The sequence below is a fragment of the Mus musculus genome, chromosome 9 (genome assembly GCF_000001635.26).
Source record: "Mus musculus strain C57BL/6J chromosome 9, GRCm38.p6 C57BL/6J".
Taxonomy (NCBI): Eukaryota; Metazoa; Chordata; class Mammalia; order Rodentia; family Muridae; genus Mus; species Mus musculus.
Window position 1 is genome coordinate 63,219,604 of NC_000075.6, and position 17,858 is coordinate 63,237,461.

The following is a 17,858-nucleotide window of genomic DNA, read 5'->3' on the forward strand; positions in this document are numbered from 1 at the left end:
TCTCAATTAAATAAAGCTACTGTGCTGTTCTTTATAGGAGTGCGGCACAGACCATGGAGTTAGATGTACGATCTCCTTCCCTTGTCTCAGATATATTGCCTTAAAGGCTATGTTCTGTTCCTCTGTTAATTCCACCAGAAAAATTTAATGCCGCAGTCATATTTTTCAAGTTCTGAGCTGCCATGCGCTCGGCTGTATTTATATTAGGCATATTCTTCACTGCTAAACTCTTTGTTGTTTACCTTTTTCAAGATCATATTACTGTCTGGGCACAGTGACTATAAAACAGAGCTGAACCATGTCAACCTCCTGCCACTGCCTCTGCTTTTGTGCACAGTTCATGTAAAACCAAAGCCCCTTGTTTTTATAGCACATTAAAAGAGGCACTGGCTCCGTGTAAAATGCCAGCTTCATAGACACCTATCTTTATTCTGGGTCTGCCTTTCCCATGGCCTAGCATGAGAGCAGAGTTCAGAGGCGCACAGTCACGTTCGTGTTGATGTACAGCCGGCTCCCGACAACACCTCTGACACTCTTTATAACCAGCTTGCCTGAGCCCACGCTCCTGCATGCACATTTTGCTCATGTTGAGTTGTTGCTGTGGCTAACTAGGACTCTGGGACAGCAAGCAGAGCATAAATGCTCCAGACGAACACTTGGCTCATTATGCTCTGGAATTAGTGGTGTTCTGATACAGGAATGAGATGAAACACCCTCCTCTTCTGGACATGTTCTTCTTTTCTTCTTTTGTCAGTTGTTCCACTAACAGGAGAGGCCGGCCTCCTTCTGATGGAAGACAGATTCTCACATGTTTAAAAAGGATGAATGACTTGTTAGGAGGCAGCCACAAGTCCCAGCCAGGTTTTGGTGACTGCATTAACATTTACAGCATCTTTCTTTGCAAGGACCATACAGGTGGCAATTAGAAAGCCCACGCATGGCTCAGGGCTTTGCAAAGTGATTCTGGGGAAGCAATAGTTAATTCTAAGGCTCCTTTGTGAGGCCTGGACTACTTGTCAATGGCACTGGTGCTAAAAACACAATTTCAGGAGTTTCTCTTTTTGCTCCCCTCTCTGCACACAATGGCAAAACAGACCCTGCTAGCAGGTCTTTCACATCATATTCAGAGGCGTAATCAGCAAACCAGAGTGGATTCACTGTGGAGCTGAGGGAAGACACCAGCCAGGCCTTCATTCCCCTCTGAAATGATGACTTGCCCTGCAGCTCCTGTCGGAGAGATTTATGTGTGACCCAGGTCACATCTTCCAATATCAGTTGACAAATTTTCTCTTTACATATTTACTGCTTTTCAAGCTTGTGTTATTTTCTCTTAGGTAGGAAAAAAAAAAAGGCCTGAAATTACATAGTATGGTTGGAATTTTGAAAGAATAGCAGCTTCATTTCATGTGACTTGAGCCATATTCCAGTCCTCAGTGTTAATCGCGGTTCTTTTTAAATTTTAACCCAAATGTAAGGATCTGTAGATGCTTTAAAAATACTCCTTTCAATCCACACAGGAAGCTCCAGCCCCAGCTAAAGCTACAGTGATTATGGTGAATGGGGATTTTACATTCGCCATGAAGAATTAGGACCCAAAGAACTGTTCATGTGGGAAGGACCTCAGAGATGCTCAAGCTCTATGGACTACCCTGCCCTTAGGGAAACTGAGGCTCAGAAGGAAACAGTGCTCCAGGCCCCAGATACAGCCTGGCCTAACAGCTTGCTTAGGAGGCTGCCTATCAGGGAAATGCAGAAACCTGAGAATTAGAACATTCCATGGAATTCCAGCTAGACACCCACTGCCTTGACATCCTTCCCGCAGTAGGGCTATGAATTGTCTGCACAGCTCAGGACCAAAACAAGAGGATCCCAAGGCTTCTCAGAAAACGGTGCTTCCTTCAGGAGCTGTGCCTTCCACCTGTGTCAGGGAGAATTGGTCCTCGCTTTAGTGCTGCGCCATGTGCCGAGGGGACAGCCCATCTCCAATCCATTACGATTATAAGGCTTTCTGAAAGGATACACTTGCCTCCCATAACCTTTAACCCGCTGCTTTGTACCACTGCAAGTGTATGACGGAGCTTCTCAATGGCTGTCTTACAAAAATGATCAGAGTGAAATTTTCTGGGCCTAACTATCAGTGGAGATGATGATAAAGTGTCACTGTCCCTGCTCCCCGGGTCACTGGCCTTCATCTTTGCCGCAGTTCTTCCCCGCTCAGGAGTCTACACCTGGTAGAGGGTCTAAAACAAAGGTTAAGCTATAAGTGAATTTATCATGCGGATCAAGGCAGAATGTCACTAAACTTCCACAGTGTAAGTATCATGGGATGGATGTGATGGTACATGCTTTTAATATGTGAGTTCAAGGCCAGCCAGGGCTACACAGTGAGAAACCCTTCTCCTGTGTGTGTGTGTGTATGTTTGTACATACGTATTATGTTTATGCAAAGAGTTCTTGAATAAATGATTAAAATGAAGGTTTAAAACAAGTTATTCAATTCAGGTTAAGATGCAATCTCTGTCACCTTCTCTCTGGCCCACAGCTCAGACTGCAGCCAAGACTGCTCGGGAGTCACCAGTTTTGAGAAGAGAAAACTAGCTAGCCAACAGCTGGGTGTGACAGAGAGGCTCCAAGGTGCCTAGAGGAGGGCACAGCTCAGATGGGGCCAGATAGAAAAATCACTAGGGCCATAAATTAGATCCCTTGGCTCTTGCTGCTTCCCAAGGATCAAGGACAATGCATTTCTACACAGAATCAACAGCTGGGGCAGCAAGGTGCAGGGCGACATTACTCATCGCTGGGTCTGCCAGGCAGGGAGCAGGAAAAAAGGACCTGCTTGCCAGGCCATTCTCTAGCCTTTGTGTATTTAAAACTGACATAGCTCATGTCGCACTCCGTGTACATGGAGAGGAGCCACAGTAAATTCTCCTGTGGGCAAACATTCACTTTAACGTTTTGACACAGAATTGCCATTTGAAATAAACAGATGTGAATCACACGATGAATCTGTTTCCTGATGGTACAGGCCTGGCCAAGGTGTTCAAGTCAATTTTGCTTTGAGTAGATTTTAGACATTTTTTTTTTTCTGTCTCTAACTTTAGTTCCTTTTTCTTTGTTCACAGCGGGGATGATATTGTGTGAATCTAGCTTAAGATCATAAGGGGTAGGGGTGTGTGTGTATAGAGGTGTGTGTGTGTGTGGGTGTGTGTGAAAAAAGGGGGATGTGTGTGTGTGTATAAAAGGAAGGTGTGTGTGTATAAAGGTAGGTGTGTGTGTGTGTGTGTGTGTGTGTGTATATAGGTGTGTGTGTGTGTGTGTGTGTATAGAGGTGTGTGTGTGTGTGTGTATAGAGGTGGATGTGTGTGTGTGTGTGTGTATAGAGATGGATGTGTGTGTGTGTGTGTGTGTGTGTGTGTGTATAGAGGTGGATGTGTGTGTGTGTGTGTGTGTGTATAGAGGTAGGTGTGTGTGTGTGTGTGTATAGAGGTGGGTAAGTCTGGATCTGTAGATGCTTTAAAAATACTCTTTTCAAATCTGACACAGGAAGCTACAGCCCCAGCTAAAGCTACAGTGATTATGGTGAATTGGGATTTTACATTCGCCATGAAGAATTAGGACCTAAAGAACTGTTCATGTGGGAAGGGCCTCAGAGATGCTCAAGCTCTATGGACTACCCTGCCCTTAGGGAAACTGAGGCTCAGAAGGAAACAGTGCTCCAGGCTGCTGAACACTGCTTGGCTCCCACCTGCTTCTGATCCTTCACCCCTTCCTTGCCTACACCTGTACTGACCTAACCACCATCTGGATTCATCTGGCAAAGGGGCCTTACTTTCCATGTCCCCAGCCCTCCATCCCTTGTCCCAGCTGGACTCTCCTGGGACAATACTCATTGTCGCTTGAGACAATGGTCACGCCTCTTGGAAGGACCTGCCCTCAGGCAGCAATGCTGTCAGGCAGAGTAGAAGGACCTAGGTGAGGAAGACAAGACAAAGCAGTGAGGGGGAGCCTGTGATGGGGCCTGAGTCGTGGCTCCTTTCGCACACAAAACTGGTTTTTACCAACATGTAAATAAGTAAAATTGAGGTAGATAATCACTTCACTGATTTCATTCATATTCATCAAGTCGTCCTCTATACCAGACACTATAAGTAACCCTAGAACCCAAAAGGTGTACTGGCTGGTGCTGTGTGACAACTTGACACAGCTAGAGCCATCAGAGAGAAAGGAGACTCAGTTGGGGAAATGCCTCCATGAGATTCAGCTGTACAGCATTTTCTCAGTTGGTGATCAATGCAGGAGGGCCCAGCCTCCTGTAGGTGGTGCCACCCCTGGGTTCTATAAGAAAGCAGGCGGAGCAGCCAGTAAGCAGCACTTCTCCATGGCTTCTGCATCAGCTCCTGCCTTTAGGTTCCTGCTCTGCTTGAGTTCCTGTCCCGACTTTGGAAGTGTAAGCTGAAATAAACCCTTTCCTGCCTAACTTGCTCTCTGGTCACGATGTTCATCCCAGCAACAGAAACCCTGACTAAGGCAGCAGGTGAGACATAATTGCTGGCCCCTAAAGGTGACTCACTTATTAAAGGTCCCTGACATAAGCTGAGTGGTAAGACTTAAACACAGAGCTTGCCTTTCCTCGCCCTACGGCTGCAGAGCTGGCTTAGCAGTTAGGAGCACTTGTTGCTCTTGCAGAGGACCCAGGGTTTGGTTCCCAGAACTCACAGAGCTGCTTACAACCCCAGTTCCAAGGATCTGACACCCTCCTCTTTTCTCCTCAAGCGTCAGGCATGAACATGGTGCACAGCCATACGTGCTGGCAAAACATCCATATACATAAAAAATAGATTTTTTTAAAGCCCACAGCTTCCTGTGGTTTTGTTGCTTTCCCAGGGGTTCCATAGGGTTCTAAGATCTTTTTTCAAAGAGCTAATAGGAAATGCCAGAACCAGAGGTTAGAATAGCCTTGCCTGTGCTTGGGTGGAAGTCTCATTCCCAGGGTGACATACAGTGATACTAAGGGAGGTGGGTATCATTTGCTGCCTCTGGATCTCTCTGCCAAAGAGTCTCTGGCTAATGAAGAGCACAGAGCTACCCAGAACACGGGATGAAGGAAGACATCTGTCCAGAAAGTTGTTTTTGCTTGTGGCATATTTTTTTTCCCCCAAACTGGAACTAACCCTATAGAGAAGGTGCCCTGTGGCCCACAGGGGAGTGCTGCAACCTATTTCTGTTCAGGACTAAAACAAGCTTTATCTCTTACTTTATCTTTAGACTATGCACCTCCCTGTGCCTGGAGAGCCACAGCTTCCCTCATCAGGCTATCCTGCTGCCTGATGGTCAATGTGCAGACATTGAGGTACAGCCTAATACAGAGCACAGTTGATTCTAATTGGCTGCCCTGGTTTCCCACAATCCTTCAGGGCTGACACCTCGGCTCTCTGTATAAATGCCTTCTCTGTATAAATGCCTTCTGTCTTGGCCCCAGTTGTGTCCAGGAGCCTTTGTTCCTGGCCGTCTTTCAGCCATCCTCAGTCCTCAACCGCAGCAGCTCTTTGCTCCTTTAGAGACTTGTTGCTTTTTCAATGAACTCTTCTCGTCTGTTTTATTGGCACTAAAGAGGGTTGGGTTCTTAGGATCATTAACATTTTAGTTGAGAAAGATTCTCCAACACCCCAGGCATTAATCCAGAACTGTTATTTTAAACATTTAAAAGTAATCTCTATTCAAACAAAGCTTGGCCAGGTCTGCCCCCTTTTAACTTGGATGCCAATGAGCTCCAAATCTACCCCAAGTTCTCTCTGTGGAATGATGGGAGCACAACTGAGAACAGTAAAAGCTGATGTCTCCGCCTCAGCTGAGACCAGCTGCCCGCCAGGGATTCTTAGCCCAGTCAGCAATTACCTGGCAGGCAGGGGGCATCCTGGGACAGTAATTTCCACCTCTGTAGATACACCAGTTGGAGGCAGTACTTGAGTGGCTGGGTGTGTAAAATAAGACTGGTTATTTGGGATCAAAACCTCTGGGTGCCTCATCACAGTCCACGTCCCCATGATCTCTAGATAGAAAAAGCCACTGAACTGGGGGTGGGAGACAGGAGCCCGCAAGTCACTTAATCACCACGGCTCCATTCCCACTTGTAGAAAATACAAAGCTAGGTAAGGTCTTCTTGCCTCTGAAACTCTAGGAGCTTTTGAGGTGGCAACTACCAAAGGGTGAGAGTGGAAATCTCTGGAGTCTAAGAGGAGACAAGAGGGCAAGGTTGCCAACTGGGAGCCAGAGCAGGACACTCAGGTCACTGCTTAACACTTCACTCCAATTTCTAGGCTGATCATTTAAACCTGAGAGACTCAGGGTCCCAGTTCCTGGGCTAAAAATGACTAGATTCTATATGTAAGTCTGTGAATTACGACTGTGAATGATAAATTGTAACTCCAAAGAGAAGGACTGGACAGGAGGGCTCTGGTGGGATCAGAAAAGTAATTCATTTCAGTCCAATCTGGCAAGAGACACACTCATATATTTTCAGAGCAATATAGGCAAATCCCTGAAGTACTTTCTGGAAGTATAAATAATACCACCATTGCCTTGGTTTTGTTAACCACCGTACATGTTTCAAAGTGCCTTTTTAGGCCTTGGCTCATGTAATCGTGATAATTCCTTCCTAGCAGCCTAGAAACTGTCCTGTAATGTGTCGGGTCAAATTCACACAAGCTGGGGAGAAGCTTTCAGGCATGTGGCAAGTACCCTCAGGGCAGAGGTCTGGAAATACAAATCCTTCCTACCTCAGACAGGCTCCCTGCCATCTCAAAGGGACTCAGGACATCCTGAGGTCCAGCTTCTGTATCTGGTCTATTGCGGGGTCAACTACATCTTGATGCACACCGTACTCCTCCTGCTCCTTTCTCCCTTTTCTTCCTCCCCTAAGGTCTTGTATTACAATTTACCCAGGGAATTTGCTCAACTAGGGAAATGAAAGCAACCACAGTAACACTCTACAGTCAGACTACTGGAAGGAGGCTATCCACACCCCACGGTAGACCTCTTGGTGAACGCAGCTCCCTTTGACTTGAGTGCTTACAGTGGGCCTTTGCCATCCTTACAGTCTCCTTACCCCAGCTCGAGTATCTTCTACTCTATGACACATTCTTGGCTTTTTTTTTTTTTTTTTTTTTTTTTTTTCTCGAGACAGGGTTTCTCTGTGTATCCCTGACTGTCCTGGAACTCACTTTGTAGACCAGGCTGGCCTTGAACTCAGAAACCCGCCTGCCTCTGCCTCCCAAGTGCTGGGATTAAAGGTGTGCGCCACCACGTCTAGCTGTTCTTGGCTTCTTTTAAATAAATATTTATTTTCATCATTTAAGAAATCATGTGTATACAGGCCCACTGAGGTGGCACATTAGTCTTAGCGCTTGGGAAGTAGTTAGGCAGATTTCTGTGCGTTCAAACCCAGTTTGGCCCATATAGTCAGTTCCAGGCCAGCCAGGGCTACATAGAGAGACCCTATCTCAATAAATAAAATTTACATGTATGTGTGCATGTGCCTGCAGAGGCTAGAAGTGTAGGATCCCAGTACAGCTGGAATTACAGGTGGTCGTGAGCCACCTGATGTGGATTCTGGAATCCAAACTTAGGTCCTCTGTAAGAGCAGTACACACTCTTTAACAGCTGAGCTACCTTTCCAGACTAAATGACTTATTTACTTTTTAAACTCTGAGTGTGCGGACACACACACATGAGTGCTGGCAACCTCAGAGGTCAGAGGCTTTGGGTCCCCTGGAGCTGGAGTTACTGGCGGTTGTGAGCCATGCGATATGGGCATTGGGAACTGAACACTTGTTCTCTGCAAGAGAAGTAGGAGTTCTTAACGGAGCCATCTCTTCAGTCCTTGTCTTGGCTTTTTAAAGTGAGCTAACCCCGCCACCCACCCCCTTTCTGAGGCCAAGGCTCAGGACCTGGAGGCCCCTTTTATCCAATCAGCTTTTCTCTCTGTTGTAACTGGGACTTCCTTTGCTTCAGTTCTGCAAAATGTCAGGCCCAGGGTAGGTCCTCAGTGACAGATAAGCATCTAGTTTAGATGGTGCTGTAGAACTGGGCCAATCTGCTGTTGGCATTTGCTTGGGATCAAACCTACAGCTTTCTTCAAGCTAGGCAAGTGCTCTTACCACTGAGCCATTGCCCAACCCTTCAGGTTGGTATTTAGAAGAAAAGAAAGCCATTCTTCACCTGGCTGGCTAAGCAACCTGCCTCAAGTGCAGTAGTGACTATAATGGGGAAATGCCACCTTTCCAAGCTCCCTAAACACTGGGGACAGGTTCTCTTCCTTCTCTGCTGTGTGCACATGCATGGGTGTGCATGTCCATGGAAGCCAGTGAACAATCTCAGGTGTCATTTCCTAGGTGTCATACACACTTTGTTTCTTTCCTTTCCTCTTTTCTCTCTTGCTTAACTGTATTTTATTTAAGAGGTTTATTTATCTTTATTTTATGTGTATGAGCTTTGCCTATATGCATGTATATATGCATGCCACATGCATGCCTGGTGCCCATGGAGGTCAGAAGAGGGCACTGGCTCTCTGAAACTTGAGTTACAGATGCTGTAAGCCACCGTGGCGGTGCTGGGATTGGATTCAGTCTTCTGCAAGATCAGCCAGAGCTTTAAACTGTCAAGCCACCTTACCAGTCCTGTCTTCCTTGTCTTTTTTGAGACAGGGTTTCTTGCTGGCTTGAAACCAGCTAGGTAGACTGGCCAGAGACCCTCAGGGATCCGTCTCTGCCTCCCCAGTGGGGGGATTTTAAGTGCGTACAGCACACCTTGCTTTTTGACCTGACCCCATTTTTGCTCTATTTAGGACAGATTAGGAACACACCTCCTGCCTTTAGGAGAGGGGTAGGAGATAAAGTATCTCTGGGTACATCTGAGATGGATATCTGGGAAACTTAGTTTTGGGAAGAAGCTAATGTGTACAATTGACATCTCCCCATCAGTTAAGGTTTACCTCTGGGGTTTTACGGACTATCCATCTGATTTTATGGCGTGGAATATTGGTATATTTTAAGTGACTATATCTTAATTAGTAAGGATAATGAATAAAAATGTTGGCAGAAATTTAAGTAAAAAACATGGCACATATCTAGCTTTTTTTCAGTTAAAGGGGAACATTGAATATTTGGGGGACTACCCACTGTTTTTTTTTTTTTGGTAAGAGACCCAACTGAAAACTACAAGTCCTTATAGTTCAAAAAGTATGTCTAACCAAGCTGATTCAAAAAACATTTGTTTAAAGAAGACAAGCGTTTTAGATTTTGGCAGTTCTATGCATGATCACAGTTAGGAGGTGGATACATAATTAAGAAAATGATTCTGCAGTCTAAATATAATATAGACAGTAAGACAATATTAAATGTTCAGTGTTGGCATTAGTAACCATATACCCAGTGAAAGGCTTTTAATACACATATGTATTAAATGTAAGGAAAAAAAAAAACCTCTAGTATTTTGCCTGGACATGCTAGTGCAGGCCTTAATTCCAGCACTTGGGAGGCTGTGAAGCAGGAGGATTGACAGGAGCTTGAGGCCAGCCTGTGCTATACAGAAAGACCAAGTCTCAAAACCCCAGAACAAAACTCTAGTATTTTGACCCCAGCATTTTCCGAGTGCTTAGTGTTGTAAACAGCTTTAAGAACACAGGCTTTCCACTCTGGTAAAAGCAAGACCTTGCCAAGAAGTGTCCTGCTACAAGTGGAATGTTGACAAGCCAGTCTGTCAGTGACAGGGAAGAAAGAGGAGCCCAACGCGGTCCAACAGCAGGTTTCTAAACCAACTCAAAATATTTCTCCTTGACAAGCTGCTTCTATGTAAATGAGAACGGGGTAAACTTGGTCAATAATATAGATTACATATAATAAAAAGAACCTTAGATCACACTAAGACAAGGATCAGAAAGCAGTAAACTTCAATTAAAACCAGAAACATCTTTTACTAAGGACCGTCTATAATCTCCTTATGTGTAACTTATACTGAGGTTGAAGAATTCCTCTTGATTGGGATGAGAAATACATCATTACTTGGCTGGCTGGACAGCCCTGTCTCCTCTGGTCCAGGACAGTAGGTCTTGGTGTGCTCACTGATGGCCAAGGCTGGAGACTACTCGAGAACTGGCCAGTTGATAATGAGACTTCTAATCAGTGCCTACGATTAGATGTTCTTTTTAAACTTGGACTTACTTATTCTATTTGGTCAGAGGACGATAAAAAATTTCCAATACAAGTGATCTCTTCACAATGCACGGATTTGTTCTATGTCGTTCTTACATAATTCTAATAAATAATGCCTCCGTTCACCATCCTTCTCTCTGTTTGATCCCCTTTTCTACTTATCATCTTCTTTATTTGAAACAGATTTTTAACAGATAATCTTGATCGTTACAACAATATCTTGCTTGCATTTTATTCAAATAATTCTTAAAAACAGCTTAAAAAACCGTTTGGAATAACATCAAGCTTGCCATCAATCACAGGGAAAAATTCCGCTGGCGGTTGTATAAACATCAGATCAAGTCTGATGTCTTCAAGGATTTCAGAGTGAACCATAAAAAACTCCATTAACTTCTGACAAAGAATGCAAATTAATCACAACATGGGGTGAAATGAAATTAAAGGCTCTTTTCTAATCAATGACAAGGCACGATGAAATATATGTTACTATCTCTGCACCAGGGCTGCCGACGACGTCGGCACAGCACTTGCCAAGCCCCGATTGCAAGGTGTGGGCACAGACCCACCCACCCTCAGCTCCGGCCCTCTGCCCCTCCCCCCAGAGCTCGCCGCTTACAAGTCTCAGAGATTCACAGCGCACACTAATCATCCGAATCTCAGGTGCATCCAATTTGTTATTCACACTCTCCCATGCCAGTGAAAAGCCTGGCGCCGACAGATGCACCAGGAACCCTAAATGACAGTTTTGGCCTCCGGAAGTAGGATCACTACAGCAAAATCTAGTACAGCCTCCAGGTGAAATGTCTGGAGCTCCATATGGAGCAGGGGAAATTAACAACAAGATGGAAATCACTGCAGCAGCGGGGAGTCGGAATTTTTGAAAAAAAAAATGAAATTTAAAGATGAAGAAAGAGAAGTAATAAATTAATGGGGTGTGAAAACATTCAAAGCTTTACAATACCGGGGGCACTATTTGCTCAGATTCCCGACCCCCCCTTTTTTAACTCGGGGTCATTTTGATGTAATTTATTAACCAAGATCAGGAATTGTAGGCAAAACAAGAACAATGTTTTTATATATGCAAAAGTACTTTAAGCACATTTGTATCGGAGTTAGCTTCACTTTCCCGAGGCATCTTGCCTCCTGAGTCCCCAGTGCACTAGCGGGGCCAGCCCCTGAAGTCTCCCTAATGGCTTCACTACTGTCCGAGCAAGCACAGGGCCTCGCTGTAAAGTTTGAATGGAGGATGACAATGTTTAGTGGGCAATCATTTTCATTTCTCCCAAATTATGGTGTCATTAAACAAACCATTGGCTACTGCCACGGTTTTTTTTTTTTTTAAGTCAACTGACTTAGGATCTACATGACCGCCTGACTATACATGCTCCAGTCCTTGTCTGGACCCACAGATCTTTCCAGATTACCATTAAAGCTGAATTGTTCAATGGACTTAGCTTTGTAAGATGCTCGTCCTCTCCTTACAGAATATGCTCCACAGGCACCTCACATTCCAGGGGGAGGGCTCTGAGGCCATCTGCATCCTCCTGGACTACTAAACAAGGAACAGGAAAAGCAAAAGGGCTCTGGGGACCAGCCTTGTCACCTCCATCAGCCCGGCCCATAGTGCTCATTCTTTCTGTCTTCTCTGGCAGGGAAGCTGAATGTGAGGAGGGCAAAGCTGAGGTGACACAGCCAGTCACTGAGTGTAAGTGCCTCCAAGTCTGAGACCCAACTGTTCCCACTCCCCTTTGAGATGAGGTATGGGGCCTGAAAGGTGTGAGGCTAGAAATAACAGTTCCTTGTGGTGGGATGCGCGACCTGGGGCTGGTCACACAAAGTGCTCAGGAGATCTGAGCAGGGAAGCTGTTGAGTGACTTCAAGACATCATACCATAGTCTTTTGTTTCTTCGTTTGAGACAGTTTCATGTATCCCAGGCTGGCCTCAAACTCACTTTATAGCCAATGATAATCCTTGAATGTCTTAGCCTTCTCTCTCCACCTCCCAGATGCTGGGGCAAGTCAGGCCAGAAGTATACTAGCTGGATCCTATCCCCATCCCTGGTTTTTTATAATAATGAACGTTGTTGTAATGGAGGGCCCAACCTTTCTTCTTAAGAGTCCACAGCATCCAAAGCAGGCTGTGCTATTCTAAGGCCTAAAGGAATTTCTGCATGTGTTTCCAAACAGCAAACACCTGCTTACACAAAACAATGACATTCACACAGAAGGGTGAGCTCTAAGAAGCCCAGCCTCTTCACAATCGTTGTCCCTGATGACTGACTCTATTACGCCCACGCCCTCCTCCTCATCTGCACCCTCACCCTGTATACACCCTGTCACCAGCTGGAGGAGGGCTTGCTAAAGATGCTGTCAGCAGCACTGACATTGGGCTGAGTGAAGGAAGTCTGGAAGCTTGCTGCTCCTTCCAGCCTCACGCTCTGTTCCAGTCAGGTTGAGGGTTGCTAAGATGTAAATGCGGATTTGAACATAGCCTTGCACCGGAGCCAGGGGTGGGGACACACTGGGGCCTTGTACTTTCCTAAGTGACTTTATATCTACCATTTCATCTGAGCAGCACAATCTCTCGAACCAGAAAGAGAAGGCAGACAGCAGGATTCTCCCCTCAGAGATAAGGAAGACAAGGTCTCAAGAAACTTAGAAAGCAATAGTGAAGGGCCAGTGAATTTGTGGTAGAGCTGAGTCTTCTGATCCAACCTCTGACTTGCCTGTGTGTTCTCAACTGGTTTCTAAGGAAGAGAGTCCCAGTCTGGGGTCTTGATTTGACTTTGGGTCCAGAACAGCAGTTCCATGGCCCTAACCCCAGCCCAGGAATTAAAAAATGACAGGACCTTAGTGTTCAAGGACCATTCTGAGGGTAGCAGAGTCTTCAGTAGGGTGGAAAGAAGACTGCTGGGTAAAGTACTCAGCTTCCACTCACTCAAGAAAGTCAAAGGCAGGGATAGCTGCTTTTTAGGTGCCATGGTGTGGTTTGATACAAAGCTACTAATGATACAATGCTACCCAAGACTAGCATCTTGACTCAACTTGACCCATTCCACCTGAGTCAAGGGAATCAAATTGGCCGCAGTCAGCGGTCAGTAATGGTGACTACTTATCCCACACAGGAGGCCGTCTCACAGCACACAGTTCAAGTGCGTAGTGTAGGACACAGTGAAGGTGTGCTCTCATGATCCAGTCTCGGCAGTACCTCAGAAACAAACATTTTTCCTTCCGTTTCATTTGAGGGAAGAAGAAAGTTGTAGGGAAAGCACCGATTGGTAGAGTGATTGATTTTTATATTTATGTGTGTGTTTGTGTGAATTTATATGCACCCTGCAGAGGCCAGAAGAGGCCACTGGATCCCCTGGAGCTGGAGTTACAGGCAGTTCTGAACTACCCAACATGGGTGCTGGGAAGCAAACCCTGGTCCTCTAGAAGAATAGCAAGTACTCCCCAATGCTGAACCATCTCTCCAGTCCATGGGAGGCATTTATAAAGGGCCCTTCCCCCACCTTTCATCAAGAATACAAAGGTAGAGAAAATGTGAATCGCACCAAAAGCCACTGCCTTTCAGTAGGGAATCACCCAAACTTCTGATGGGGAAGGGCCTGAGGGCATAAAGGCTGCTTGCATTATTTGAAATAAAAGTATCATTTTGATGATAGCATTCTACCACAATTCAAGGAATTACCACTGCTAAATAGGTAGTTCACCCAATTAGCATTTTCCAACTTTTATTCAACTCATCAAACACAGGGCTACTTAGTCATTCAGCAAAGCTACACCTGCCTGTTCCCAAATCTGCCTGTGGTCTTCATGGTCACACACCGAGGACCACACACTCAGTCAGTATCCCTGCCTACTCATACTGCATAGTAGGGACTTTATGGATCTGGCTACAGTTTCAATCTTTGAAATTTAAACAATACCTTATTTATTATTGGGGGGCTCATATGTAGAGGTCAGAGGTCACTTGGGGGAGTCAGTTTTCTCCATTATGCCCTTTGGGTCCCAGGGATCATACTCAGGCTCTCAGGCTCGCATGGCAGGCCATCCTGCTGGCTCTTGATCTCCATCAATGGCTTGTAAGTGTTCTATTACGACTAGTTTAAGAGTTAGGTCATGAAGGGCCTCATGTTCATTTCCACAGTTTTACAGGATTATATGTATTAGTCAAACATTGAATTGTTTAAAATTACTGACAGACTTAAGAGGCATAACAAGATAAATATTCAAATGACTATAAATCTTGACAATGTGATTTTAATCCAGCAGACTACCTATACAGCTAAGTGGCATGGCTGTATATGTTAGAATCCCACTACGTGCTAGTGCGTGCCAACTGGCTAAGTTCTACATTTTTCTTTCAAAGGAAAAAGACTATGCTTAAGCAAAGACACTTCTCTTTGTTTCAAAGAAGAGTGAGGCTAACACTCTTGAACCTAACCACTTGGAGGATTTCCCTTCCACTTATATGGTGACTTTTAACTGTGCAGGGAAAGGGCTTTGAAAGAGACATTTCAGTGTATGAAGGCTCCGTAAGTGTCCACATGGGTCCTGGGAGAATAGGCTGAGAACCGCTTCTAAAGATGGTTAGAGAGAAGGCGCCCCCTCCTATTATTCAATAACCATGTTTGTGATGCATCTGCATAATCTAGCCATGCATAAATTAGTATGTGTAATACAACACTTATTTGCATAATAATAGCAAGTTAATAGATGCTTAAAGAGCAGAGACCAACACCACCTTTAAATCAGACATGCCTGCAGGCACTTTGGCCTGTTCAGACCACGATGCCAGACCAACAGTGCACAGCAACCAGAAGAGAGCCGTCAGCCGTCCATTTTTCATCCCCCTGGACATTTTGCTTGCTGCCCCAACAGCAGGGAATCATTCTCAAGGCACAAAATAGCTTTATGTTTTAACTGCTAGCATCCCTCTCTAGTAAAAATCATGAAGGATTTATAAAAATTTAGGATTTGCAATACTTGATAATGTATTATTTGTGACTAAGAAGGAACAAAATAAAAAAAGAATTCAAAATCACAGGACACAAAAGCCGGAGCCTGCGCCCCTGGTGAAACAGTGACCCACATTAGCTATCGTCACCCTTTGCTTCATCTTTTAACTGGAATAATTTTAACTGAATCCAAAATGCTCATAACGGGTATGAAGGAAAGGGTGTGCCCCTCCGCCAACCTCCACATGAGCACATGGAGCTGGCAGAAGGGACACCTCAAATGTCATACAAAGAGGAGCAAGATGGTTTCAGTCAACCTCTAACAAGGGAAAACTGTCTAGAGTTTAAAAGAAAAAAAGCCAATAGAGACTTCTAATGACTCCTTTAAGAAACTACTTTTCATTTTAACAGGGCAGATTTATTTATCTGTGGCTCACACGTTCACAATCGCTTCCTGTACCTTCATACATAGGAATGAATGTCACAGAGGCAAACGGCAGTAATGAACAATCTTACCTGAGGATATGGAAACCTCCCAAGAGCAAGCTGGGAAAGAAAATAATATTTGTCTAGTTATAGATTTGCATGCAGGGCAGATCTCCTTAAGACAGACAAGGACTACATTTCAGAATTGTATCTAGCAAGTAAAAAAACATCCACACCTCTAATGCATAAACTAAATTATTGCTGTAATTACATTATAAACTGTATTTAGAATGGACATTTTAATAGGTAACATTTTATCTGTATTAGAAACATTTTCATTTTAATAAACTGAATATTTTCCCACATACTTTCTCTTAGGTGTATTCTCAACTCTGGGGAATTATTCACATGTATGTGTGTGACAGTTTCTTCAGGACAGGGATATACAAGTCTGTGGCCTTTTCTCTTGTAATACGGGATCATCTAATTGGTTCTGGAGCACAGCTCTATGGTTTTGGAGTGGGCTGTGTTAGGACACTGAAACCTGCGCTATTATTTTCACGCACTTACCTTTCCCTGCTTCCCTGCCAGTTAGAGGCCCTCCCACCAGTCCAGAACTGGCCACGGATGGTCGTGAGGCTAAAACTGGCCAGGGAGGGCTGCCAGGGTGGAACTGCAGGTCTCAGTCCGAACCTGGGAGAGTGAGCCCTCCATGCCTATTTTCATTTGTATATTGCTCTTTGTTTCTGGGCTAGTCACTTCTGTAACCTCATGTGTTACAACTAAGCAACTCAGACAAGAATATGCTTGATACAATGTGATAAGATCAGACCCCTCCCATCTCCCCTGTCTCTCTTTCAACAGGGTCTTTGTTCATAGTCCTGGCTATCCAGGCTGGCCTCAAACTCACAGCTCTGCCTGCCTCTGCCTCCTGAGTGATGAGAGTAAGGGCCCTATTCAAAGGAAGCAATCATGAAACATATAGCTTCCTTGCATGGACCGGCATGGCCCATCCTCCATTCTGAGCCCTCCATATGTATCTGTCCCTGCCTGCAAAGGAGAAGCATAGCACCAGGGAAGCCAGAACACATCTGAGCACATGGACCTATAGGGCAGATACAAACCCTCAAGGAAGTCTCACACAGTGAGTCAAGAGAAATCTAGGGACTGTCCCCAAAACCTGCTTCTCAATCCAGTGTTCCTCACAGCACCCTGGCACTGTCTTCTGGGAGCCTGGCAGCTGCATACTTGTTTCAAAGACACTGACGTTTCTCAAACACTTCAAAATGGTGTTCGAAATCATTTCATGCAACAAAAGAACACTTCTTTTACTTTATGAGAACTAATCACAGCTCACATTTAAGATGACACCCCTTAGCTTGGTGATCATGTGGCTTCTATGTAGCCTGATGCCTGAATGCCCATGTTTATTCAAACCCTGAACACCTACAAAGATTACTAAGGGACAGACAGAGGCATTGAGGTTTCAAAGCTCTAAGGGCAATTTGAACAGCAGTGTAATAATAACCATATGAGTTTGTATGGTGGCCCTCTGAGACAGTGAACACTCACTTGCATGTTTGTGTGTGCCTCTATGTGTTAGAATATCTAGTTAAGTGCCACACTGTATTCATATCTCATGGATATTAATAAATAAGTATATGGATTTTCAAGATGTAAACTGAAGCTATCGTTATTTCATTTGATGGGTTTCCTCAATCTTTCCATGTTCAAATGAGAAAACAGGTCAAATGAGGCAGAGGAGGGGGATGGATGCTTCCCTGCATCGGCAGGGTCTCTGCATTGGCGGGGTCTCTGTGTCGGCAGGGTCTCGTCTGGCCGGCTGCTGTCTAAGTGCTGCTATGCTGCCCCTATTCTGCTTTCATACAACACAAGCTGTAGGCTTGTCTTAGATATGAAAAATCTAGGGTGTGACTATACTTTTGTGAGTGTGCAGGCTGACTCAGGAGTCTCTGGTCTGCAGTGGTGGGGGTACTATTCTCTAATGACCTGACAGGCACTGAGGAGTGACCGAAAGCTGTACCTATTATCATGCTGATCTGTGTGCATTTCATCTGGAGTAAAGATACAACACAAGAAAGATTTCTCATCTAAAATGGCTAAGAGACTAATAATTGGTAGAACAAACCTAAAACATGGTGGCTTAGTCCCTTACAGAGAAATGTATGCACATTCATGGACATACATGTTGAACACATCACTGGGACTGAGGAAGATTTCTGCCCACATGACTGACTGGCAG

At 44.9% G+C, this 17,858-nt stretch overlaps 1 protein-coding gene across 6 annotated transcripts in view; it reads right to left on the minus strand.

Moving 5' to 3' along the window:
* The window catches only part of Map2k5 (mitogen-activated protein kinase kinase 5), a 217,915-nt gene that overhangs the window by 55,836 nt on the left and 144,221 nt on the right, over positions 1 to 17,858 (minus strand). For 5 of the 6 annotated variants that reach the window (XM_030244354.1, NM_001364494.1, NM_001364493.1 and 2 more), the window contains one exon: positions 15,686 to 15,715. The exons of the other annotated variant lie outside the window; for it this stretch is intronic. In XM_030244354.1, coding sequence (XP_030100214.1) covers positions 15,686 to 15,715 — 30 coding nt within the window. The remainder of the gene's footprint in view (positions 1 to 15,685; positions 15,716 to 17,858) is intronic. 6 annotated transcript variants of the gene reach the window in all.